At 43.8% G+C, this 26,383-nt stretch overlaps 1 protein-coding gene across 1 annotated transcript in view; it reads right to left on the bottom strand.

Moving 5' to 3' along the window:
• The window catches only part of LOC138447628 (uncharacterized), a 1,020,308-nt gene that overhangs the window by 651,761 nt on the left and 342,164 nt on the right, over positions 1-26,383 (bottom strand). The window contains exon 9 of the mRNA XM_069603826.1: positions 11,746-13,010. Within this exon, the coding sequence (XP_069459927.1) occupies positions 11,746-13,010 (1,265 nt within the window). The remainder of the gene's footprint in view (positions 1-11,745; positions 13,011-26,383) is intronic.

Here is a 26,383-nt window from a genome sequence, read left to right on the forward strand (position 1 = left end):
ATATAGTGTTCATGGAATAAGACAAGAATTGGACTATTGTGCTGGAATGGTGTAATTCACTATAAACTCAGAAGAAGATCCACAAGAATTTCTAATGTACTTACTACAAGTACTGGAAAACAAAAACATACCTATAAATGAAATCTTCCAGATTTCATACATGTGGAAACATACATGCACTCTGTGCAACAATATGCAACACAAACAAATCCCTAATGAACGTTTTGTGTATGTATCCAAACCTAACTGCAATCCGTTTCATTTCAGCAACTTGTACAAAATGCAAACCATTGCAGATTATTTACTAACTGCAATTCAGATAATTGCTCCACCTTACGAATACAAACACATAGTAAATATGTAATACTAATACCTCTACGTTACAATGCAAATGGTACCAAAAACAACTGCAAGCTGACTGGATTCACACATTATCAAGTATCACTTGGTAAGAAAACCTTCACAACCATAGGTATAATCTACCATGCAGGAACCACAACCAATGCAGGTCACTACACTGCATATATAAAAAGAATTGTGGATGGTTCGAATGTAATGATAATACCATTACTCTAAAACAAAGATTACCAGCAAATTGTATATACGCTTATTTAATATTCTTAAAACCAAAATTTAATAACTAATCAGTGCATAAACAATAATAGAACTTCAATTAGAAATCTATAAATAATTAGAATACGCCAACAGGTATCTAACTGCCCCGAGATTCTGCAACAACCAAACAGATACATCAATACCACTAAATTATAAGAAGAAATAAACAGTTAGAATACGCCAACAGGTATCTAACTGCCCCAAGATTTTGCAACTAGCAAATGCTATAAACGCTTATTTAATATTCTTAAAACCAAAATTTCATAACTAATCAGTGCATAAACATTAATAAAACTTCAATTAGAAAACTATAAACAGTTAGAATACGCCAACAGGTATCTAACTGCCCCAAGATTTTGCAACAACCAAACAGATTAATCAATATCACTGAAAAATAATAAGAAATATACAGTTAGAATATGTCAACACGTGTCTAACTGCCCCAAGAATCTGCAACAACCCAACAGATAGATTAGCAACTTGAGAATATAAATAAATAACTATAACCAGTTACAATTTAACAAGTATCTAACAATCTGCAACAAGCCAACAGATAGAACATTAGCCAGAAACAACAAGTAAACACTGAAAACACAGAAATAAATGTACTGTACCAAAATCCAACATGGATTTGTTTTTCCCACAGACCCAATGATTTAGGCAACAAACACAGAAACTGAGCAAATTGCACAGTACACTGGTTTGTAAACTACTAAATATGAGGGTCGAAATGAAGCAGAAATGTCTATTATTCAATGTTATAAGTCTTTATAAACTACCTACACTAACATGATCTTTTCTTTAATCACAGAAATTGACAAAGAATATATCTGCTCCAGTTACCAAACCAAACAGTAAGTATATTATAATGAATACAACTCATAAATACTGCTCCATAACACAACCATTGAAGCAAACATCTAAACGTACACCACAATACAAAATGTTTACTTCCATGGATATGTTATACTGCAGTGCTTGTTACCAAACTCTACAATCTTAATGAAATGACGTAGCCAAATCTTCACATACAAACTATACAAATCAAACAGTACATAAACTGTAGATTTGCAAATATTTCATAGATATTCGATTCTATGGATGTGATCTATGGGTGTGATATGCTGCGGTAGTTGTGGCCAGGGCCTAGAGTCTTGGGTGCATGGCCTACAGCCTTCGGCCATGCACCCAAGACTCTATGCCCTGGCCACAACCACCGCTGCATATCACACCCATAGATCATACATAAAGACTCAAACGGCCATGCACCCAAGACTCTAGGCTCTGGCCACAACCACCGCAGCATATCACACCCATAGATCATACACATAGAATCAAACGGCCATGCACCCAAGAATCTAGGCCCTGGCCACAACCACCGGAGCATATTACACCCATAGATCATACACGTAGAATCAAACGGCCATGCACCCAAGACTCTAGGCCCTGGCCACAACCACCGCAGCATATCGCACCCATTAAATCAAACATTTTAACTGGCTATATGAGCTACTTATTCATCGTTTATGTCCACAGACAGCGCGGCTGTCCGCGGACATCACAAACATATTGGGGGTGCCTGCTGCCTAAATAAATACAGCATTTGACCCATCTCTTACTCCCCCAACCTCCCCAAAAACTCTTACACACCAACACACTTGTCAAAGTTGTATTTCTCCCCTGTTTGTCACTGCGCTGTCCGCGGATGTCCGTGGATCCAAGATGGCGGGCGCATCGAAGCAATACGACGCACCTCACGCTTCATTCCAGCCAATCAGCGAACACGTCGCATGTCTGCGGACATGACGCGAGCCGATTAGCCAATCGGTATCCTGTCCGCAGAGCGAACAGGGAAATGTGTCCGCAGAGCAGACATAGATATCACAAATTTTTTGTGACCTACTTTTTGGTAATTTTTTAAAAATTACTAAACGTATTTTCACCAAATTTGCAAAAGCATGCTTCCGGGACCAAGCGGCTGCTCCTGCCGCAATTTTGGTGAAAATCCGTCCAGCGGTTTGGGCTGTAGGCATGAGCAAAGTTTTTTCCCCATTCAGCCTATGTGAAAAAAAGAAGTTTTGGGACCCCCTATTACTTTGCCCCCCTGGACCAAACCTCACCAAACTTTGCAATATATTTTTTTTGCAAAGTTTGGTGAGGATTCGTACAGGGAAAGTGAAGTTATAAGCCACCCAAAAAGTGCTCTTCCTATGGGATTAGCAACTTAATCATAACTACACAGCCACTAGTGTGGCTGTGTAATGATAAATAATCCCGAGTTGAGCAATATTCTAAAGGGGAATAGATTAAACCCCAGCCCCAGTCATTTGTAAGTACTGAAGAGTGGATGTATATAAATTGACTGTACATCCTGAGAAGTTGGGAATATTTCAGAAGTATATGTGCTTCTGGAAATATAGATTTGATAGACCTATGTTGTGTATATGGGGAGATCCCCTGTCTCCTTCTCTGTGTAATTATCAAGCACAGAAGAAGCATTCTGGGAGTCAAACTGTCAGCACACTGTGTGCATAGCTACAAGAAGAATGTAATTAAAGTCATTTCCTGATTACCTCACCAAGTAGAATTCTGTTGATGGTGCTGAACCTTTCAAGACAAAATGGAAAGGGACAATCAACAGTTACCCATTTTCTCACCTTTAAGTTGTCCATTGAAAATGAGAAATATATACCTTTACACAGTAATGCAATAGAAGCACCACTGCAGGGAATCTAGTGAACAGGCATGTTAAGCATACATTTTTGTTTTCTTTACAAGCGATTTCCATGCATTCCATGCAGGAATGTCAAGTAAAAGGTATTTCAATTGAGCTTTCTAGAAAGCAGTTTGAAATCCTGACAGGTCAGTTGAGTATGAGGTGAGGTATCTCTTTTCAATAAAACGGAAGTAGAGAGAATTAGATAGGTATGGATGATCTGATTTAATTTGGTTCTTAACAAAGGTGCATGTGCGCTCAGGGTAAACAAAATGTATATCTGGTGATGTGTATGTATTCACAAAAGCCTATAACTAACATTGATCTAGCGGGACATTGAAATCACTATTGACACTGGAATTTCATAGAAGTATAATTTGCTTATATTTCACTTGATTTGATTATTTCTATTTTATTAATACATACAACCTCTATGCAACCCTGTGTGTTGCTTGTCTCAAATAGGGGAGGGAAGCTGTATGGAATCAGCATTGTTAATTGGGAGTCCCAAATTCCCAAAAGGAACATCGTTCAATAAATAAAATGTGTGCCAGCCTGATTTGGGTGGGTCAAAAATTCCCCCAAACTAGTTGTCACCCTATTAAAACATCATACAAAACGTCCTTCAAGTCTGCATGCATGGCCACCTTTATTGGAAAAATGCAAGCAAATCCTGCTGACTTGAGGAATTGTTACCCAATTTTAAATCTGTCATTTTGCGCCAAACTCCCATTTACAACCATATATTACGGAGGACCAACTATTGAACCATCTGCAAGCTTGATTCTGGCCCTGTCGCAGTATGGAAACAGTGGTGGCATATGTCTTAGGTGATTTGACATTTGAGAGGGATATGAGTGACAGCAGAACTATGGTCTTGTAAGGCCTTTTTCGAGCATTTGGTACCATCAGCCACAAACATCTTGATGGATCGCCTACTAGGAGTCCAGAATAGGGCTCTGAGAGTAACTCAGTCTTTCTTCTCTGATCATTGGCTGAGTGTTTGATTGGCTCCTTTCAAGTCTTCTACTGCTCCTATTTAACTTTTATTTGACTCCTAAGATCAGACTTATTACACAATTTAATAATAACTATCTACAACTATGCTGGCGATATGCAATTGATTTTTACATTTAAAACTGCCATTATTGATCACCATTCTAAGAAATAAACCTGGATGCTTATGAATTTTCTGCAGATGAATCCTTCAAAAATTAGGTTATGCTCATCATTCAAAGTGACTATATCAAGTTACCTTAACTCCGGCCAGTCAAATTTGCCCCCATCAAGCCAGGACTAATCATGGATGACGTTCTCTCTGTCCTCCTATGAGTCTTCAGTCCCACATAATGGTTTTGTTAATCTTTGACTAATAAGACATATTTTCCATGTCTAACTCTTCCCTGAAATGGAGTGGCTGTGATTGCTATGGTTCTAATGGTTACCTGTCTTACTAAAAAATTAATTAATAACTAATGAAAATATAATGAAACAAAAATAATAACAACAACAAATACATGTTTTGGTTTTGGGGGGTCCCCCAAAACTCTATTTTCCATTGGCTAAAAACACAACCCCACCCACTTTCCCACAAGATGTAACCCCAGATATAATTTTGTTATTTTTTCCATTAATTATTTTTCATTATAAATTCCATTCGTTATTTCTTTTTCATTATTAAGACTGTATACCGGTTCTAATGCATCTGTACAGTCTTTACAGTATCTAATTATAGTTCATGAAATATATTATGCACAGAATGCCGTCAGTTCACAATGTGTTGCTCATCTTCTGATGCATAAGCAACCATTAATCACATATCTTCTGAGCACTAATCCTTACACTGGCATTCTTTTAAGGTTTCTATTAATTTTAAACCGGTTTGTCTGGGTTAGAGAACTTTCTATGGCCAGGGCCCAAACCTGTTCAGAAGCAGGTTCCGACAGTATAGACCCACACTGCCTGTGTCTGCCTGGTCTGCAGGCTCTTTCTCTCTCTCTCTCTCCTGGCCTTTCTCTCACTGTGGCCGCTACCTACTGGCCACCCAGCCATGTAGCCTCCTTCCTCTCTGAGTGGGCAGATCTCTCCTCTTTCCTCCTCGCCTCTACCTCTCAACTTCTCCTCCTTCGAGACCTTAACATCCACTCAAATGCTTCATGTCCTTCTGCAGGACTCTTTCGCAAGCTCTGCAACTCCCTCTGTCTCTCTATTTTTCCCTCTGGCCCGACTCACTCAGTAGGGCACACCCTAGATGTTCTGATCTCCTCAGACTTCCCCCTCTCCAACTCTCTCACTACCCCTCTCTCCTGGAGTGATCCTTTTCTCCTTTCCTCCCATCTATCTCTCTCTACCCTCAGACCAAGCCAACTCCAGCATTGCCACCTACCTTTTCGTCATCCGACCCATGAAGCGTGCGTCAGTGGAGGCTTTTGCTGCTGCTTTCTCTCCTCCTTCTGCACCTTTGGTTGACTCACCTCCTGACACAGCCTTTTCTAACCTCCATCATTCTATCTCTGACACTCTTGATGTCCTTGCCCCTGCGATCAGGATCCGCTTGAAGCCCAAATCCAAGTGAAATTCTTGGTGCGACTCTGACCTCATCACCCTTAGACGCAAGTGCAGGGTGGCTGAGAGGAAGGAGAGGGCTACAGGTGCACCCTCTGACAAACTGGCCTGCCGCCTGCTCCAAAGGAAGTACAGACTCTCTGTGCTCACCAAGAAGAGAGCACACATCCAAGCATGCGTCTCTGCGGCATCTAATAAATTGGCTGAACTCTTCAAAATCTGCAAGGAGTTGTCCAACCCTGCTGCAGTATCTACCTCTCCTGTTCCCTCGCAGGCCCTCTGCACAGTCTTGGCTTCACATTTCATCTCAAAAAGTCCGGACATCCTGTCCACCCTCTCTTCCTCCTCCTCCTCCACTCCTGGCCTGCCCGTGGCCTCCTCTCCTCCTCCCTTCTCCTCCTTTCCCCTGTTCCATGCCAACAATGTTCCTAGACAAGTCCAATCAATGAAAATCTTATCAAAACAGGTTCTTCCCTGTTCTTCCAGAACCATCAAGGACCACATCAACACCATTGGTCCAGCCCAGGCCAATTTCGTCAATCACCCTTATGCCACCGGAACCTTCCCCTACCCCTGAAGCACTCCCTTGTGCAACCCCTCCTCAAGAACCTTCCTTCTGTCCACATTCTCCTCAATCTTTCTTCTGCTTCGAAACAGTCAACCATACCATCCTGCTCAAGCGCCTCCATTATAGCCTGGGTATCACTGATCATGCCCTGGCCTAGCTGACCTTCTTTCTCACTGACCAACCCTCTCAGGTCCAACTGGTGTCCATCCTCTCTTCTATGTCTCTCTCTATCCATGGTGTAGAGAGAACATCCGTGAAGACCTGCTCACCAACCTTGATTCTAACCTTCCTTCTGTCCTCATTCTCCTCAATCATTCTTCTGTTTCGAAACAGTCAACCATGCCATCCTGCTCAAGCGCCTCCATGATAGCCTGGGTATCACTGATGAGGCCCTGGCCTTGCTGACCTTCTTTCTCACTGACCAACCCTCTCAAGTCCAACTGGTGTCCTTCCTTTCTTCTATCTCTTTCTCTACCTGTGGTGTTCCCCAGGGGTCTAACCTTTCTCCCAGGCTATTCAAATAATACTTGGTACCTCTTGCCCCCTGCAATGCTGCGCTCTGCTCCAACTTTCAGTGTTAATGCAATTACACCCAGCTCTCTTTCAGGCTCCCCTCGGGCGCCTCTACTTCTTCTCTCATTCCTGACTGTCTGTCTGCAAATCAGGAGTGGTATGCCACCAATGATCTCTGCGTTAATGCCAGTAAGACGGAGATCCTCCTTATCGGAAAACACAAACTCCCTCCTTTCCTCTCTCTCTCTGGCGGCCCATTCTAGGGCCTCTCCTGCTCCTACAGGTGAGGCTAAGAACCGTGGGGTCATCTTTGACTCCACCCTCTCCTTCTCTCCTCACATCTCTGACGTCTATAAAAAAGATAAACGTCAATTGCACCTCCTCAGAGGTATTCTTCCTTTCCTCATTTTCCCCCAGAAGCTCACTGTCTCCAGAGCTCTGGTCCTCTCAAGTCTGGACTACTGCAACAGCCTCTTTCTAAATCTTCCTGCCTCTAATCTCCATCCTCTACAAGTTATCCAGAACAGGACTACGAGACTGCCCAGGGATGGTATTTCTCCAGCTCTAAAATCTCTTCATTGGCTCCCAGTGGCTGAAAAATGTCAAGTGCAAGACCCTCTGCACTGCCCACAAGGCTTTCTGGGGCCTGGGACCACACTACCTCCAACTTTCTCTTCCTAAGTTTCTCCCATCTCGAGCTCTCCACTCATCCACCTCCAACTCTCTGAGGGACTGCCGCTTTTCCAAGCAGAGAGTTGGGGGCAGATCTCTTTCTTGGGCTCGGGCCTCCCTCTGGAACAGCATCCCTGCCTCTTTCAAGCTTGAGCAGAACCATCTCTGGTTCCTGAAGCAACTTAAGACCTTCCTCTTCGATTCCGCTTTCTCTCTTCCTCTCCCCTGCTGATGACCTGTCTGTTCCATGCACTGGTCACCTGGCCACCCTCTATACTTGTGCCCAGGTCCCTGCCTGTCCAGTTACACCTCGCACTGCCTCTTGGCTACCCCAGCACTTGTGGTCTGTATCTGTAACCTTACAGTCCCCTCTCACTGCACTTATGAGCTACCCATTGGCTGTACTCTACATGGCAGAGTAGAAGCTCAGAGAACCCCAGCCAAGATTCTCTATGCAGTAGCAATGGACGTGCAACCAAGGCTTAAGATCTCAGGAGGTGATGCAGGCAGGTTCTTAAGTACAGTGTAGTCTCCAAGACACCCACAAAGGAATGTCCAGACACTATGTTATGTGCTAACACAGTTGTTTATATAAATAAGGTTCAATATATACACACAATCAATAAAACACTTTGTACTTTGGCAATCTAATATGATAAATATATACAGTGTACCACACTTAGTCATTGACTCCTTTAAAATGCACCAACTACTGACAGTCTCAATGGCATACAAATACAATACTAATGTGAATCAACATAAGACATAGTAAGGAAGACAAGTTGGGATAAACAATGGCAGAATACTGTTCAGTTACCCCTGACACAGTTCTGTGTGAGCATCCCCCCACCTGGGCAACTTGTAAATAAAGTGTATCACAAGCCCAGTTCATTAATGTTTAAATTAGTCTTGTTTCCTGCTGAAATGTTCTAACCCAATGTTCCTAGATTAGCAGCGTTTCTTCGAGGGTGGACTCCTTTTAAGGCAGTAGCCACAGGGCGTTGCGATTCCTCGAAGAAAAGAAGAACACTTGCGTCGATATGGAAGCTTTGACCTTTGCAGTGCTCTTCAACGATCAATCGTGGGAGTCCTGCGAAAAGGAAGCATGCGGTGCACCTCGATGAAAAGAATTTGGAGCTGCAAAGATGATGAAATGATGAACGTGGGCCCGGCAGCGGGCGTCGGGGTTCGGCGTTGACGATCCGGACTTGACAATGGCTGGTTTTCGGATCTTCTTCATTGGCGTCTTTCCAGACTTCGGGTGGTGGGAAACCCACCAGTGGATTCTCCTTGGTCGTTGACGACCTTGACTTTCTCCAGCGGGACAAAACGGTTGACGTGATTCCAAGGGAGTCTTTGGTTTAAATGTTCTTAGGCAATGAAGCGTTGTGTCTCTGGTCGACGAGGTTACCGTGCTTCTCTTAACCTCGATTGACGGTGATGGTCGTCGATGGCCTCAACATCCTGGTGCTTATTTCAATGTTTCTCGGTGGACCCCGTCTCTGGTCAACAGCTGTTTGGGACTGACTTCCAGGGTGCCTTGATGAAGATCACGTTCTGAACTTCTGAACGATGTTCCCTTGTAGCGCAGGGAGAGGTTTCCTAAACAGGTCCTTTCTTGGATCAGTCCTTGACAGACTCAACAGCTTTCGGATTTCGGCGAAGGAAAGCAGCAGCTTCTTCTTATTCAGCTGGGCTTCGAGGATAAGCAGCTTCAAGTTTTGACTTTAGCCTCTGAACAATTCTGGTAAGTGAGAGGTCCCCAGATATACTGCTCTGTCTCTCATTCACACTGCTGAGCCAAGCTCAGGCAGCCAATCATTCAGAAGGGTATGCATGCAGGCAGGCAGGTAGCTAATTAGGCCTGCTGTGTATTCAGGCCATTCACTTCTACCCAGGCAGTCACAACAAGGAATGTGGATTGGGGCAAGCACCCAGCCTTTCAGCACACCACACTGTATTAAGGTCAATTTCAGGCAGCGCTGTCTCATTCTTTGTGTCACACACACAGATACCAGACACCCATAACATGAAGTGCATATTGGCCACATGCTCCATTCACACAGGTCCCACCCCAAGGGTGTACCCACAACATACAGTCACAGGGAAGGCGCCAGCCAATCTTTCCTGGACTTTTCAACAATACCATATATGGTTCTTCCACCCAACAGCCAGTCAGGGGAAGGGACTTTCCAGGATTTTGCGAAAACAAGGTAACAGGTAATAGAAATCAAGAGGCCTGAGGAGCCATCTTGTCTCCTATCAGGAATCCACTGATTCCTATGGCAGGGCGTAGGTATCCCAAAATGGAGGATACTCAGAGCCCAGTCAAATTCAGCATGGAGCTGCCACCAGCCCATACCCTGCTCTGTGGGCCACACACATGTGCCGGAAAACATACACTAGGAGTAAAGCGTTATATCCCCACCCATGTGTGCCATAAGGGTATCCCAAGGGTCTCTGTTCACCACAACCAAAAAGAGGAAGAGCTGCACTGCAATGAGTCCCACATGGACTCCTGTGCAGACAACAACACAGAACACACATGACAAGGGATTACAGGACAATGACATGGAGGCCCTGTCCCTCCAATGCATTTCATTTCCAGCATCACAATATCATATAATATCATATCATATCACTAACCTTATGCACCTCAGATGTTTGCCTTTTCTTAATTCCACTGTATTGAAAACTGAGGACTGGTGTTCGAGCTTTTTCTGTTCAACCATTAACACTCTGAAATTCTCCCCCTCTACTTATGGGAATATTAAAGATAAGTTCTTCTTCATAAAACATCACTTCCCATAATGTTTTGCTGTCTGTTATGTTCGCCTAACCTGTTTAGAGCAAAGAGAATACATTTGAATGTTGATTGGTTGCACTCTAGAAATGCACCTAACATAACCAAGAGATGGAACGGCTGGAATGTTCCATAAAGGTTCACAATGGTGCACAGATCAGAGCTATGAACAGAAAGGGCAGCATTTTAGCAGCATAGGAATGAAGAAGGATGATAAAGGGCAGCTACGCATCAGAGAAAATATCTGAGAAATGTAGGATGGAGCATGCTCTCATAATTTGGAGATCATATTCATGGAATAGAGTAGGTGGCGGGTCACCTGAGAGACAGTAAAGGGGAAGGTGCACCCCATTAAAAGGCATGAAAGGTCTGTTCCCTATGTCAATTAGGGTAGGGGGTGCCACAATCTTTCTCCTCTCAATAAGGACGAGACGGAAGGTGGAAGGGAAGAAGGCATGCTGGCTTAACAGTGACATGCAGAAGGCTATGCCAATGCCTGGATGACAGAAGAGGGTGCAATGAAGGAGGCTCCTATTTGCAGGGTAGGCGAGTATATGATGTTGACTAAGCCCAAGCTATTCAGCCTCCTGTTTTGGTACAAGTGGTAGACACGGTTATCCCTGTTTGAAGCCTGGCATGATATAGGACAAAGCATGACACTATTAAAATCAAGGTGGAGTAGCCTTCCGTGAGAAGACGCTGAGACTGGGGTGATTGCAGTGTGGCTCTGTTGAGGCAAGGACCTGCAGTACTGACAGGACTCATTTAGAAGTTGGGATATGTACATAGAGAGATCACTGAAGAGAGAGCAGGAGGAGCAATGCGGCTGGGACATGGTGGAAAAAAGGCAAGTCTTACTGGGGAATCAGTGAACGTGGGGAATGAACGTTCTGTGGGACAAGGTTCGGTTGGGAAAGAGAGCGGGAATGGAGGTAAGGTACTGGCCAGACTCCCATACATGGGACTAACTAAGCAATTGCTGGCCCACAGGAAGAACTTCATGAAGATGAATATTTGAGCTAGGATGTTTATGGAGCTGTTACACTAGTTGTACCAGGGAGGTTTCCCAGGTTATGATTGTTCCTATGCCCAGGATATGCTTTTATATCTTATGGGATTCATGTGTAATGTGATTTTACATCGTTATCTCAGGCTTCTGCCAGGGGCCCTCATGATAGGTTGCTAACCTGTCCAAGAAGATTGAGAGTGATCAGTGAAAACTTGCAACACAATTTAAATAACCGACGTACAGGTATTGTATGGCATGCGAATAAATAAAATGGTGTGCTTTACCGTCAAATCTGCAGCCCTGGTCCCTTTAACAGGATGTATTTTAATCAAAGAGATGTTGCTGGGGCATCGTTTTGACTCATTAAAATCACCAAGAAGAATTGGGCTGATCATCTGCCTCGGCTGGACATTTGCAACACAACTGGAAATAGTGGCTGTTTTTTTCAACCAAGTACTTCCATCACCATTCAAGTATTGCCAGGCACCGGGAGTTTTGAAGGAAAAGACTGATTCCTCTATCAGTCTTAAATACTGCTCCAAAGATGTCTTTGCAACTATAGCTTCATTCTCTCTACCCACCACTGCCACCTCATAAGGACGTATTGCATCTTGAAACATGAGGATGTTAATGGGCTTGGTACCCTCCTGGGCAAGTACTCTTTTCAGCAAATCTATGGTGTTTGGTGCCTTTTCGCTGTAGAGGATCACTAGGGCTGGGTCTGGTATTTTTATATGATATTCTTTGATGGTACTTTGAAGTAAAGAATTTGCGTTAATAATGTCTCCAGTTTTGACTCCAATGAACATCAACTCCCCATCCTTGCAATTAAGGCCCACCAGCATCCCTTTGGAGAAGAACATCTCCACGTTGAATTGATCAATGTCTACAGTCTTTAAGAAAGAAAGCTGATTCTGTGTCAATTCGACATTAGCAATGATGAGTCCATTCAGAATTTCCCAGCACCTCTTTTCTGCAGTCAGAAATGCTTCTCTTGGGCCTTTAAAGAGCACTGTAGAAAGGTCATCATCCAGACGAACACTCAGCCCTTTGTACCTATTTACACCATCCAGATGTAAACATTTGAGAAGTATGAATGAGGAGGCCCTGTTAAAAATTCTCCATCTTACATGTACCATCTCTTTTTGGAAAGCCAGTTCTTTAAGAGCATGTAAAATGCCCTTGACCTCCAGTTGAAGGCCTATTACTATGTTCTGATTAAACACTCTAGTGGACTTGAATTGACACAACAAATAGTCTCCCTCATTGTTCAGCAGTTCCACCAGATTCTGGTCTTCTTCAGCCCTCAAGTATTCTCCCTTCATGGCCTCTAGAGCAGCTTGCACGCTCTCTGTCCACCGTAAGAGTTCCAGTTCCGAAATCCTTGTGGTTGTTGTGGGAATAATAAGCAGTGAGTGGGAGTTCAGACACACCTGCACATCCCCTCCGAATCTTTTCATCTTTCTACAGATGTCCTCTCGGGCACTGCTGCATTCAGTGAGATATTTTATAAAGAGTGGCTCTTCTGACATGCACATTCCAAGATTCTCTAGGATGTAAATTCAGAAGTTAATATCTTTTTAAAAATAAAGAAAACTTAAATACAAGAACATTACATTTCACATGTGACGATTCACTGATTCACTGACAACATATGCACATGCTGTTGACAAGTATTCACTGGCATACAGAGTTCACGATCAGGTTTCTAGAACCTTGAATATGACCTAACTGTGGGTTTGACTAATAGGTTTGGGGGATCCTTTTTTTCTTTCCTTCTGTACTGCGGGATCCCATTTAGAATGAAAATGCCACATCAGCCCTTATGGTAGGAGTCATTACAGAGAGTAAGGGAGCTAAAGAAATTAAGCCACATCTTTTCAACCGTTCCCATCACTCATGCTGAGGGCACTGCAGTGACTGCTGATTGGGTTTGACGTCGATAGGTGTGGTTCATTAACAGACATGTATAGATTCATGAACTGCTGACATTCACCAATGTTATGATTTGGCCCTTAGGCAATCAATGGATGAACAATGTCATGTGCTTATATACACCAGTGGAAGAGTCCACTAGCACACTACTGTCAGTGCTAATGACTCTTGATGTCAGGACCTGCACAAGCTTATAGCACTTCAAGTTCTTTGTATCTTTGTTAAAAATGCTCTAGGCCAGAAGAGCCCAGAAGAGAGTGCAGGGAGCAGCCCAAGTTATAATGCAGAGTGTGGGCAGCAAATGTCGCTACTGCAGAGAGTAATTAAATAAATACTACTGGTATCACTAGCGTCATCAGAGTTTGCAGGAACACAGGCAGAGCCTGTCTAATGTATTAAACCAAGAGCTTTACACTGGGATGGCATTGGTCAGTTTAGTTCTTCTTGTCCATGCCCTACTTCGCTATCAACCCATGGCATAGGTAACTCTCACAGGGCGAGGAGTAAGTTCAAAACCCTCTGCATTGTCCACAAGGCCTTCTGGGGCCTGGGGCCTCAATACCTTCAGCTCTCTATTCTTAAATATCTTCCTTCTCAAGCTCTTCGCTCATCCGACTCCAACTCCCTCAGGGTCAGTCGCTTCTCCAAGCAACAAGTTGGTGGTAGATCTCTCTCTTCGGCTGGGGCTGCCCTCTGGAACAGCCTCCCTGCCTCACTGAAACTTGAGGAGAACCATCTCCGGTTCCGGAAGCACCTAAAAACCTTTCTCTTTGCTTCTGATTTTTCTTCTCATCTCCCCTGCTGAACCCCTGGCTGAGACTGTACTGGTTACCTGGCCACCCTCTGAACTCGGGCCCAGGTCCCCTCCACAGCCAGTCGCACAACTGCACTGTCTTCCTGGCAACCCCCGCATTCGGGACTGTCACTGTATCCCTACAGTCCCTCTACCAGCACTTGACGGAGGTCTGCACTTACCCTTGCTCTTGCCACCTGCTGGCCGTACTTACTATGTTATTAGTCTATTACCCCATGTACTGCACTCTCCCCTCCCCCTCTCGCTTGCACTTTCCCCCTTCCCCTTCCCATGCACTTGCGCGATCTGAATCACACCTGGCCTAGTAGGATCGTTGTTTGTCTTCCCTCTGTTCCCCCTCCCTTGCCTCGTCACCCCTTGAAACACTTGTGTATAGACGCATTATAAATGCCAAATCATATCATCGGAACATAATAGTAGGACGGTGATTGCAGGTCAAAAATGACTTATCTCACTTTTCCTGAGGATGGTCATCAACAAGCTCTTCCTGATATCTGCATAGGTCGGTCAAATCAGGATCAAATGTGCCAAGTTTTCTATGGCACCAGAAACACAGCATTAACTAGTGCTGTGCTTCCATCTAGACGTCTGTGATGCCGTCTTACTGTGGTGAGCAGAATCCTGCTATGTTGATTTGTCATAAATGTAAGCTACCGTGGCAGTCCCATCATGGGTGTCAAAGGAAGATATTTTCTAACCTAGCTGCCATTTCATCTTCCCTTTTGTCTACCAGAACCTGCTCAATCTTAAGGATTAGGGTCATTTTGGGTATCTTAGCCAGTAGCTTATGATTAGTAAAACAGGTTCCCAGACCCAACTTGTATGGAAGTGACTTAACATAAATGAGTCTGTCAACCTTACTCCAGCAACTTAATGACAATAGATGGTTGGTCACCAGGGCCTTAGTTAGGTTCTCTTCGCTATCCGACCAGTTCCTGTGCCAAAATAGAATTGGTCTGGATTGAATCATGTCCATTAAGTACGTTGTTCCAGTCTCCAGATGGGGTGTATAAATTGAGATGGAATGAGGGACAGTCTGAAGCAATCATTTTCTGCCATCTGAAGGCAGTTTTAGTTAGTGTGAGCCCATATTTCACATCAGCCGCCACAGCTTTACTTCTGTAAATAGCATGTGTTCAGTGGAGTGATGCCTGATGTTTTGATGAATCTGAAGACACCCCACCGAAATATGCCTTGATTTTTGCCGCTGATTTGACTTTGTGGTCCTCCCAGGCTAGTTTGGTGTTAAATCCTAAACCTAGGTAGTAATATGTATCGCAGATCCCAAAGTGGTACCCATTCAACAGAGTTTTGGTTTAGTCTGTGTGTGTATAAACTTTATTAGAATAGTATAGTACAGTTAATTAAAGTATACAGAAATAAATACATTGGACAATCGTATAGAAAATATCATAAAATAGTAGGAATCATCGGAATCAGACACAATCAACGCAAAGACATAATAATATTTTAAGTTCATGTTTACAAAGCTGCAGATCCCTTCTTATGAAGGTATTCACGAAAAACAATGCCCAGGGTTTATTACAAGTTATTAAAAGATAAAAGGTGTCTTTACATTTCCTGATGTTAAAATATTTCAAAATCAGTAACAAAAGTAAGGTCTGTAGCTGGGCATATTGGGGGCATAAAAACATAAATTGTATACACATTTCTTCCATTTCTGGGCAGAAGGGACAACAGCTGTTATGAAAAGTCCTGGTTCTTCCAGGTAGCTGCCCAGGCATTCAGGGGAAGTAAATAAAAACATAGCCTTGTGATATCCCATTGTTCATAACTATGCATAAAACAATGAAGATACAACTGAATACCTTCAGTTGAAATTGATATGTAGTAAACGCTCTTCACCGTCCAACTCCCCAAGCCCTCTTCTGGTAACAAGAAAGTTTGAGGTTAGGTGTTTCACCTCCGTTTCGTAATATCCAAAGTTACTGAACCATAAAGGAGTGACTTGAAACGTGACTAAAGATTTTAGAACTTGGGTTACACCAGGGAACCTTTCTGGTTGAGGGGCAGGAGGCTTCCTTTTCCCTGAAACAAACATTATTACCCACTTACTATAATTTACTCTAAGCCCCCTAGCCATCATATATGCAGTATATGCCTCAACCAATAGCTGGAGTGATTTGAGTGTGGTTGCCAGTAGAACCGCTTTATCCTCATAACTTAATGCTGGGAGTTTTCTACCACCACACCTTGGAACTTCAGCCTTTGAGGTGAGAAATTTAAAAATTGAATAAAAGGGTGGCCAGTACACACCCTTGCCGGACCCATTTTCCCATCTTTATTTCTTCTCTAAGTTCACCTCAGGATCCAAATCGGACACGCAAACCTGGAATTTTTGTGGAGAGCCATGATCATTCGCAGAAGTGGCCCAGCCATGCCCATTTTGCTCAGAATTCTCCACAGACAGTTCCTGTCCATGTGGAACCGCATCCACATGGTTAAAAGCGGAACTCAGGTCCATGAAGGTCCAAGACAGAATGCCCAGGATTTGTATTATTTGGCCAGGATCAGGCTGATGCTTAAGTCCTGAAAATAGTACCAGTCCCTGGACTAAATACAAGCTGTGTGTCTGACAGAGCATTGTTGACCTGCACCCATTCCTTCAAACCTTTTAGCAGAATTCCTGCAAACAGCTTCGACGAGCCGTCTAATAATGTAACAGGTGTGAGAAAACTGAGGGTATTCAAATTCTAGGTGTGAGCGGGCACCGCTATGGGTAGGTTCAGGATTCTCAATAGTTTATTGGTTATTCTGGTTAATGTCACAGGTGCATAGCTATTGGAAAAATGCCTCCACATGGGGCATTCAAGATAATGGCAGAACTGAGGACATTGGCTAGTGAAAGCCAGCGGATTCCAGACAAAGAGAACTTAGTCATCAAACTGTCCAGTAGATCACTCACCACTAACGAGACCCGCACAATGAAGGGCTTAAATACGTTCCCACCTACAGCTCCAACTTGTTCAATATGAGAATCGACCTATTCAAGTTCATGCATAAGTTCAAGCTTAAAACCTTCTTTGCAGAGTTACCCCAGAGAGAGGGCACTGCTGACATAAGAGATACAGAAGAGGAAGCCGTTTACACGGAGTTTGAACCCAGGAGCACCCTTTATGCCACCCATCTCAGTCCCATCAATTGACATCTTTCAAAATATAGTTATGACTGACCTCAAATGATTGAAATTCAGGAAACCAAAGCACTCATACCTTAAGCGAGTAAAAATATATCAGATTAAATAAATCATAGACGCCAACATCACTATATGCCCGGTAGACAAGGGTGGAGCGTTAGTCATACATAACACCAGCAATTACCACCTTGTATGCATGAGACAACTTAGCAATCTGAATGTGTACTCTCCTGTCGAGGATGATCCAACACCTGATATCAAATCCAATATAGCAGTCATATTACACAAAGGAGATTGAACGAATCACAAACAGAACCAAAGCATTCTTGACAACCCCACATCCATATGTACCTGTTTTTTACTTGCTACCCAAGATTCATAAGAGAATGGTCAACCCCCCCCGGAAGACCCATCGTGGCTGCCACAGGTGGTCTCTTGAAACCTTTGGGCCCCTACATAGACCATTTTCTACAACTGTTGATCCAAAATACCCTCACATATGTGAAAGACACTACGCACTTCCTCCAGACACTAGAAATAGTCAACCTCGTTGATGAAGACATGCTGTTACCATCAACATCACCAGTCTATATACCAGCTTTCCCCATGACTTAGGCCAAGAGGCTGTAGAATGGTTGCTTTTACAAGTTGACACGATAGGTGCTGCAAAAGAATTCCTCATGATTTTGTTAGAATTCATTGCTCAGAATTCTTAATTCCGATACAAAGAACAGTATTACATCCAGACATCTGGAACCTCCATGGGCACCACTATGGCCACTGCATATGCCAATTGCTTTATGCATCTGCAATTTGCAATTATGCATTATGCAATTTTAATCCCAAAACATTTTACACCATCTGGTCTGGCGGAACTACCTGGTCAAATAGATCCGATACATAGACAAAGTTTTTTCCATCTGGCACGGCACCCGAGAACCACTGCAAGAGTTCTTTACCTAAATTAATGAGACAGGACATTAACGTCATGGTCATCAATAACAGCATCTCTACTACACCGCATACTAAGGCAACCGACAGAAACAATATACTCCACCGTATGAGTTTCCACCCACGGAATACTGGTCAACTGCTTAGGATCAAAAGAACAGTTAGTGATCCCGATGAGTGCAGGGCGCAGTTCAGTAAACTCATGCACACATTTCCGCAAAGGGGTTACTGAGTAGAAGATCTTGAAGCAGCCATTACCAGAACAGCCACGCAACCATGCACTGAACTCTTGCTGACGAGACTTGAGGATCACTCCCCCATCGGTCTTTGTCTCAAAATTCTCATATAGAGAAACAAAGTGAAAATAATTATAAACAGACACTGGAACATCCTGATAAGTGATGAGACAACTAAGCACCTGTTCCCTGAACCACCTTTCTTCGCTTACCAGAGAAGTGAGCACTTAAGAGACATGCTAGAGAGCACCAGGGAACCCAAATCCCAAACTACCAGAACAGGAAGGCAGGGCACCTACCCTTGTCTTAATTGTAGGAATTGCAATAACATCATGAAATGCCCCAAAGTGTGTCACCCACACACAGGTGAATGCATCAAACTCAGTGATTTTACCACTTGCGCTTCTGAGAATGTTATATACTGCATTATATGTCCATGTTGAAGCTACTATGATGGAGAAACCAAAAGACGAGCATGAAACAGATGGAACGAGCACAAGTCAAACATACGCAACAAGAACACAAACTCATCTGTAGCCTGACATTTCAATGAGAAAGGACATACCATAGCACAAATGAGATTCCAGGTGCTAGAAGTGATGAGCGCCAAAGCATACTGAGGAGCCATCGCCAAGAAAAGAGCAAAGAGAGAAGCGTTCTGGGTGCACAGGCTTGAGTCCTTAGCACCCGGGGGTATGAATGAAGAATTGAACCTACACTGTTTTCTGTAATATGCTTCTTTTATTCAGTGAGACATGTTCTGATTGTCTCTTACTTCACACAAAAGTGTGGTGCATATGTTTGGGGAGTTATTGCTCTGTTCCTGGCACACAGATTCTGTTTGTTTAAGTTGACATGGTGGTGAGCGGACCTTGTGCCAACTAGACATCACCTTCACAAACTGCGCTCTTAAGTCTACATGATCCAGTACTTCATAATTTTACCACATACCACCATTAACTCTACCCTCGGCAAGTTAGGCTACCCACCTTTGCAACTTCTAGCAGCACTTGAGTGATAGCTTTGTGGTATTTTGTTACCTTACTTTCAGCAGTAAAAACAGTTGGTCGTGACACACACTTTGATTTACTTTTTGCTGTAATTTGCAAGCACACGCCAGGGGTGTGCAGCCAGATCGGCAGCTGATGATTGTGACACGTTGAGACACCCTGACCATCACACGCATTCTATGTGCCAGATAGATGGTATTCTGCAACATATGTGTTATTGAGTAACATTAGCTACAATTGTGGTGCACTTCATTTCCAGTCAGTTACAGTCCTTCCCTTTTGCATTGTTTTCATTGCTGTGATTTATTGATGCCAATTACTCAATGATATTGTCTTATTGGACTATGTGATCACTGACATTTTTGTGACATTTTGTCTCTTTTTAACCATCGAATATGTAATTGCGGTCGTGGGATGTAACCACTGAATGCATATTTCGACACCTCCACATGGTTCTCTAATGATGTATCTTTCTGTAATTGGCATGGGGTTGCCCTTGCTCCACTGATTGTTTGGGGTCCAGATGGCCTTCTTAATGACATGCAGAGCAAATGCCCTGATGATGGACTACTAGTATGAAATGCATAGGCTTTGTAGTTTTCTGGCGTGGGCCGCAGTATAGTGGCCAACATATAGAATACAACATTGTTTTGTCTCAACAAGATTCTCTAGTTATGTATTTATTCAACCAAATAATACTACAAATCACTGACACCATTAACATACATTGCTCTGTCTCTTTAGCTAGACAAAGAGTGTGCAACCCACACCGCTGGTTTACACAAATCTGAGGATATTCTCACTCCTACTCCCCTTAGACTAGAGCCTCTGGCGCAGGTGGCCAGGGAAAGGCTCCTGGATCCTGACCCTGGGGGTGGAGAAGCGAGGGAGGATCACCTGGGTGGAGGGTCCTTGGGGATTGGGAGCGGGGTAGCCTCGGGCGAGACATGGCATCCCCTTTCTCTATTGATGACCAACTTAACCCTTCCCAACCTTTATGGGCTGTTATATGCCAGCTCCCCTCATTTCCTCACATGTGACTCTTGATAGAACTGAGACGAGGAAGCTGAGACTGGGAGTAATAAAGACTATACCCATTACCACTTTAGTACTGGGACGAAGAAGATGCCTGCAAGGAGTTGTGAGAGTCAGGCATGCCCCTTTGATTGTGGTCAGGCAAGACTGATTGAGTACCCACACATGCAGCCTGTCAAGGGGCTGCAGGTGTATAAAGGGAGACCAGCCAAACAGGGAGGGGAGCAACAGGGAAGCCTGTGGATGAATTGGCAGGGAGGCCTCTGTGTGCAGCCGGGACGCCAGCAATTTTCCTCGAGGACTTGTAGGACCCGAAACAAGTGGGATGTGTAAATTCCCCAGGTCTGAGTGTTCCTCACCCAGAGCAAGCAGCAGGAGCTGCGCAGGAGAAGCCTGGTTCCATTTGATTACGCAGAGAGGACACCTCCCGCATCCTGGAGGAACCTGACCCATCTGTTTTTTGCAATATCCTCCCTTCTCCTTCATAGTTTGTCTTTAAAATCAGAACACCTATCTCTAAAAGATCTGATATCAGTGGGCTGGCATTTTAGGGCTAACAGTAAAGCTTTCCTCGTATCCTTACATGGTTGACAAAGCCAGGACCTCCTGGCCCTTTTGGTATGAAAATCTTGCCACAGTGAAACACGGCCACCTTAGAAGCTCATAACAGAAAAAATACAACCCGCTAGGGAAAAATGCCCAATACATCTCTTGCAAGTATAACAAGGTGTATTTTCACAAAAATAGGTGCGCCAACAAAGAACTCTGCTGCCGCAGAACGTTCTGCCAATATCTGCACGAGCAGAACAATAGGAGGGCCCAAATCATCATCAGTGACGTCATTACATACAGTGGAAACCGCATGGGTGGTTGATGAGATCCTATATATGGACGGCCACCTCCATAGGGGATGCCAGGCCATTGGTCCCAGCCCCGCCCGTCAGTCTTCCTTCACGTGGGCGATGTCCACCCGTCATTGGTGTGAGGCTGTGTAATTGGCAGTAGCCTTGCAAAACTAAACCATGCATCTCTATCTATCATTTCATCACGTGACCCAGAGGTGAAGGCAAAGGAGCCTTGCTTTGTGATCTTTTCTGATCAATCGGGGGTCTAACAGTTTTACGATCAGTGGTTTTGGGACTGGCTGGCACCTTGGTATCCAGCGGTCTTAGGACTAGGACATTTGGGTGATATAATTTAGGATTGGGACTGGTGGGGGGTCAGAGGCCAGTGCCCTGTTTCTCGTATCATGCAGGGAAACACAACCGTCCACTTGTGGCCTTGCAGGGCACATTCTTCCCAGGGGACAGCTGCAACATTTTAGAACAATGAAGGGTTGATGGGTCTGCATGGCTCTGGCCTTTCTCATCACTTCCCGGGATATAACCTGGTTTCTTCTTCATGTTCGTGGCCTAAGCTTGGGGTGTTGGCTGCCATGCTGCGTTTTAGGCCTTTTGTCACAATATGGCTGCTATCATCTAAAATTGCCTTTTATTCTCACATGGCATTTGTTTGTGCGTGTGCCCTAAAACTATGTAGCATGCAAAGTTATGATTGTGTAACAGCACCCCCCAACGCCTGGTCTCCTACAGTCCCTTTGTAGACCTTTGCCATAGTATAAAGCACCTGGGGGTGCGGGAAGAGCGTGTCCTCTTCCCAACAACAGTTCACAATAATTTGCGAGAAAGAGTCTATAATAACTCCCGGATTAATATGAGATTTCAGGCAAATCAATTTCTCCTCTGGATCACCTTCTGTAAAGAGGTTTCATTAGCAGATGCCCATCTTACTACCCTGGAGCCTTTTTTCATTATATTGCTAGGAAAAATTCAAGAATTTACTAAGGGTGAGTGCCCGCAATCCTGGGCCTAAGTGAGCAGGAGAGGATGGTGGTGCTTTCACTCCGCTCTAAAATCTCAAAGCATTGTATGTTAACGCACCATGAGACGGTTATCAATATATAATCAATTATGCTCTGGTATCTACCGTTTACAACGGTAAAATGACCCGATGCCGGGGTGTCAGTCCTCCCATTTATTGCTCCGAAACCTGTCTCTAGCAATATCTCTCACAAAAGTAAGGCATTGATGTGGCCGGATCCACTAGCTTTTGGGAGACACAAAGCTGCTTCCTCTTCTCAGCCCTGCAGCAGGTCATTCCCCGTACCTAATCTCATATTAGAACCGCCACTGATTCTTGTGGGGTAGTTGAATTCTGCATATATAGTGTAATTAGTAATCTCTCTAAGTGAGGTTAATAATGCAAGCAATGCCGTTCCCGCTTTGTTGTTATAGAAATTCACCAAGCCTAACTCCTGTCTGCCTCTCAAATTAAGGCAGATAGAGAGAAGATTTGGTACAGACCTCATAGGGTGAATATCAGATACTGCTAGACTGGTTGACAAGTAAATAGCAAGTCTACCAAAGGGCCTGCCTTTAGCACTAAATCTAACAGTGGGAACTGAATGTAGAGTGAACCCTTGTAAGTGAAATGGGTTAGTGGACCTGGTTTATCGGAACATAAGAATCTGGTGGTTGGTAATAAAATTCCACCAGTCGGAGTTGTTAATTCTTCCATTAACGCCTGCAATGTTGCAGACCACAATTATCAGTGAGCCTAGCTCATTCCTCTTGCCAGTTTTTAGTGGCAAACAAAACTGTCCATAGTACCCACAGTTGTCAGAGAAGTACATTGTTCAATTGGAAGAGGAGCTGGCATGTAGACAGAGGGAGACATTGTGAAAGCTACTGTGTCTGGAGCTTCCAGTCATCCCACCTCTTCTAGGGATTCAGACATGAATACCTATTGGTGTATAGGGAGTATGTGCCCTTCCCTCGTGTATGGGCCTTTATCAAATTGTTATGGTCTGTAGACTGCCCTGAGGGTAATAAATGCAGTTGCAGCCATAGTTGGTAGCTATCCCAGCAGGGTTTGTTGAAGAAACCCGGTGTTAAGTATCCTATGTCGGATCATCCCTGATGTTCATGGCTACCCTTCCAGAGTAGTTTGTGGACAAGTGCAGGATTTTTTAAGGTTAGGGGGATACAATTCACTGTAATATTTTTCCTATTCGTGCCTATGCAATTTGACTTTTTGCCATGAGTAGGTCTGTCCACCTTTGTACGGTAATTCCACATATAGATTTAATGAAGTGGGTTATCTTGTTCAGAAGTTAAATGATATCCACTGAGTTGGGGTCATGGAGCTTGGGTACATTGGTAAGCACCACTACCAGTGGTGCCGCTTGGTGGGTAAATTAAGATCAAAATTTGTTTGCCTCTCTAACGGCCTCTCTGAGGCAAAACATTATCCGTTTCAGACCTGGTCCCAAGTGCTGTGTCTTCAGGAATCAAACTCTTTCCCCTAACACCTTCAATTTCCGTTCTTCGTGAGGTCTTTTATATTGATGTCACAGTCAGTGGTTTCATTCATCAATCTTATAGCGTCCCTGGTAGATTTATCGGTTTTACTACCACTTATTAATCATTTCCCAATGTTGTGGACCTTGTATTGCTACAATGGTGTCTCTAAATTAGCGTTCATAGTCACTACCTCTGTGTGCTTGGTAGATGAGGAAGGATAGCGAGCCGGATGCAATGCAATTGTCTTGGAAGCAAGGCAACGCAGTGCAACACAGGTTTGAATCCCAATCCCGCGCTTGGAAACCACTTGCGGGTATTAAGCGCGTTATAAAAGAACAATTATTATAATACCTCATCATCGTATCCACCTTTGTTCCAATTCGCCCTAAAATATTGCTGCTAAATTCAAATGACTGCCCTGATTTTCAGTTGAATGGGACTTGTTATCTAGCGACACAGTCATGGGTTTGTCCCTTATGCTTGCAAGATTCTCCCCCCCTATATCAGATACAAGTGACTCGTTGTAAATTCCCTGGATGGCAGTCTCCTCAGGAACCACAGGGCCTAGATCTGGAATGTCAATTTCACATTTTGGGTTATTTGAGCTTCCAGAGCGCAAACTGCCTTTTTTAAGAAAAGTTGAAATGTGCAACCACCGGTCCCCGATTTCCTTCACGTGGTCTTCTTCGATCTACCCACAATAGTGGGTTTGGACTGATGGAAATTGCCCACAAGAGCATCCCAAATGTGTTTTTTTCTTCCCTGTCTCTCATTCATGGAATTATTTGCGTGTAAAACGCAGATTTGCGCCCCATTCTGCCTGAAAATTCCTGTTTAATGTATGGGGATTATCGGGCAGAATGGCGCGCAAATCTGCGTTTTACACGTAAATAATTCCATGAATCAAGGTGTTTGTCGGTTGGTTTGCGTTTAGTTATCCCTACATGGATGGTGGGGGAGTCAAATATTTACTTACTGGGTCTCACAAATATGAGCAACTTAAAAAAGGATTAATAGCAATAAGCCTATTATAAAAAGTTAATAAAAGGACGAGATTTACAGTTAAAAATAAATTCAAGTTAAAAAGCTATCCGCCGGTAAATAAAGAACAACAATATCAAGAGGCAGACAAACATGAGTACAGACAAATACCAATCAAAATTAGGCAAAGCAGGTAGTAATTCTCTTGTACAAGGTTAGGGGCCTAAAGTCCTGAGAGGGGCACACCCGGCTGGCTTGAGAAAAATATCTCAACCGCCTCCCCCACCCCTCTTTCAGTACCTAATGAGAATGGCACTCGTACGAGTGCACAACTAAATGTAGCCCTCCTTAATGGTACCAGGCCTTTTGCTTGCCCAGGTAAAGGGTCTGGAATTCGGGCCCACCATCAGCTGATAACAGCAGTACACAATCTACACCAGTAGAATCGAAGTCCTTAGAGATTTTTAAACCCTTAATCTATTATATTAGTGCAAAGTCTTGGTCCACAGTCTAAAAATCGGCTAGTCGTCCGAACAGCAACAGGGTGTATTTTCAGTATTTTCATTGATTCATATATTACGCTGTGTTCTTCTTGGTTTATACCCGTGGGTCAAAGGGGAATGCCTGACTTACTTGAGGGGCATTACCAAAGTCTGTCTCCCCTTTGCGAAACGCCCGTTAAGAGGTCTCGCTTTTCTACTCCCTTCTGGTCCTTGTCAGAGCTCACTCCCCTCTCATAGCTCACCTTTGTTGCCCGCAGAACTCCGTCCACAGAATCCTGCAGGTGGCTGGCCACGAGAAGTCCCTGCAAGGTGCCGCACTGAGGAAGCCGCAGCCAGAATATAGACAACAGTACCAAGGGGGCTGCCACCAACGAGGCTGCTATGCCACTCAGATAAAGTCTCTGGCGCCCAGTTACCTCAAGGGTCGGCGCGTGGTATAAATAAAGAAACTAAACTAAACTAAAACTAAAGATAAGGTACCCTGAAACTCCCCATCCACAGACTGCCCAGGCTGCACTGACTGCGCTTAACAGCGCTTAACAACGCTTTGCCGCTGCTTCGCTGCTCGAGGGTCCTTTTACAGGCGAAAACCAGTATGCATAGTAAGAGGTTAACAGAACTCCTCCTTCAACTTCCAGGCCGCCAAAGCTCTCTGTTATGACTGTGCTTACAAGCGCTTTGCCGCCCGGGAGTCCTTTTACGTGAGGAAGCAGGTCTGGATAGTAAGAGGTAATCAGAACCGCTCCTCCAGCCTCCAGGCCACAAAAGGTCATTGATATGACTGTGCTTACCATTTATTTATATTGTATTTATTGTATTGCTTCTATTTCTTTTATTTATGAAATAGATATAGCACAATAACTGAACATCATGGTGTTTTAAAGCATCATGTAAGCCAATAAAGAATGGTGTATAATAAATTGACAACAGAAATATAG

Source organism: Ambystoma mexicanum, chromosome 3q, assembly GCF_040938575.1.
Source record: "Ambystoma mexicanum isolate Mex_15411 chromosome 3q, UKY_AmexF1_1, whole genome shotgun sequence".
NCBI classification, from domain to species: domain Eukaryota; kingdom Metazoa; phylum Chordata; class Amphibia; order Caudata; family Ambystomatidae; genus Ambystoma; species Ambystoma mexicanum.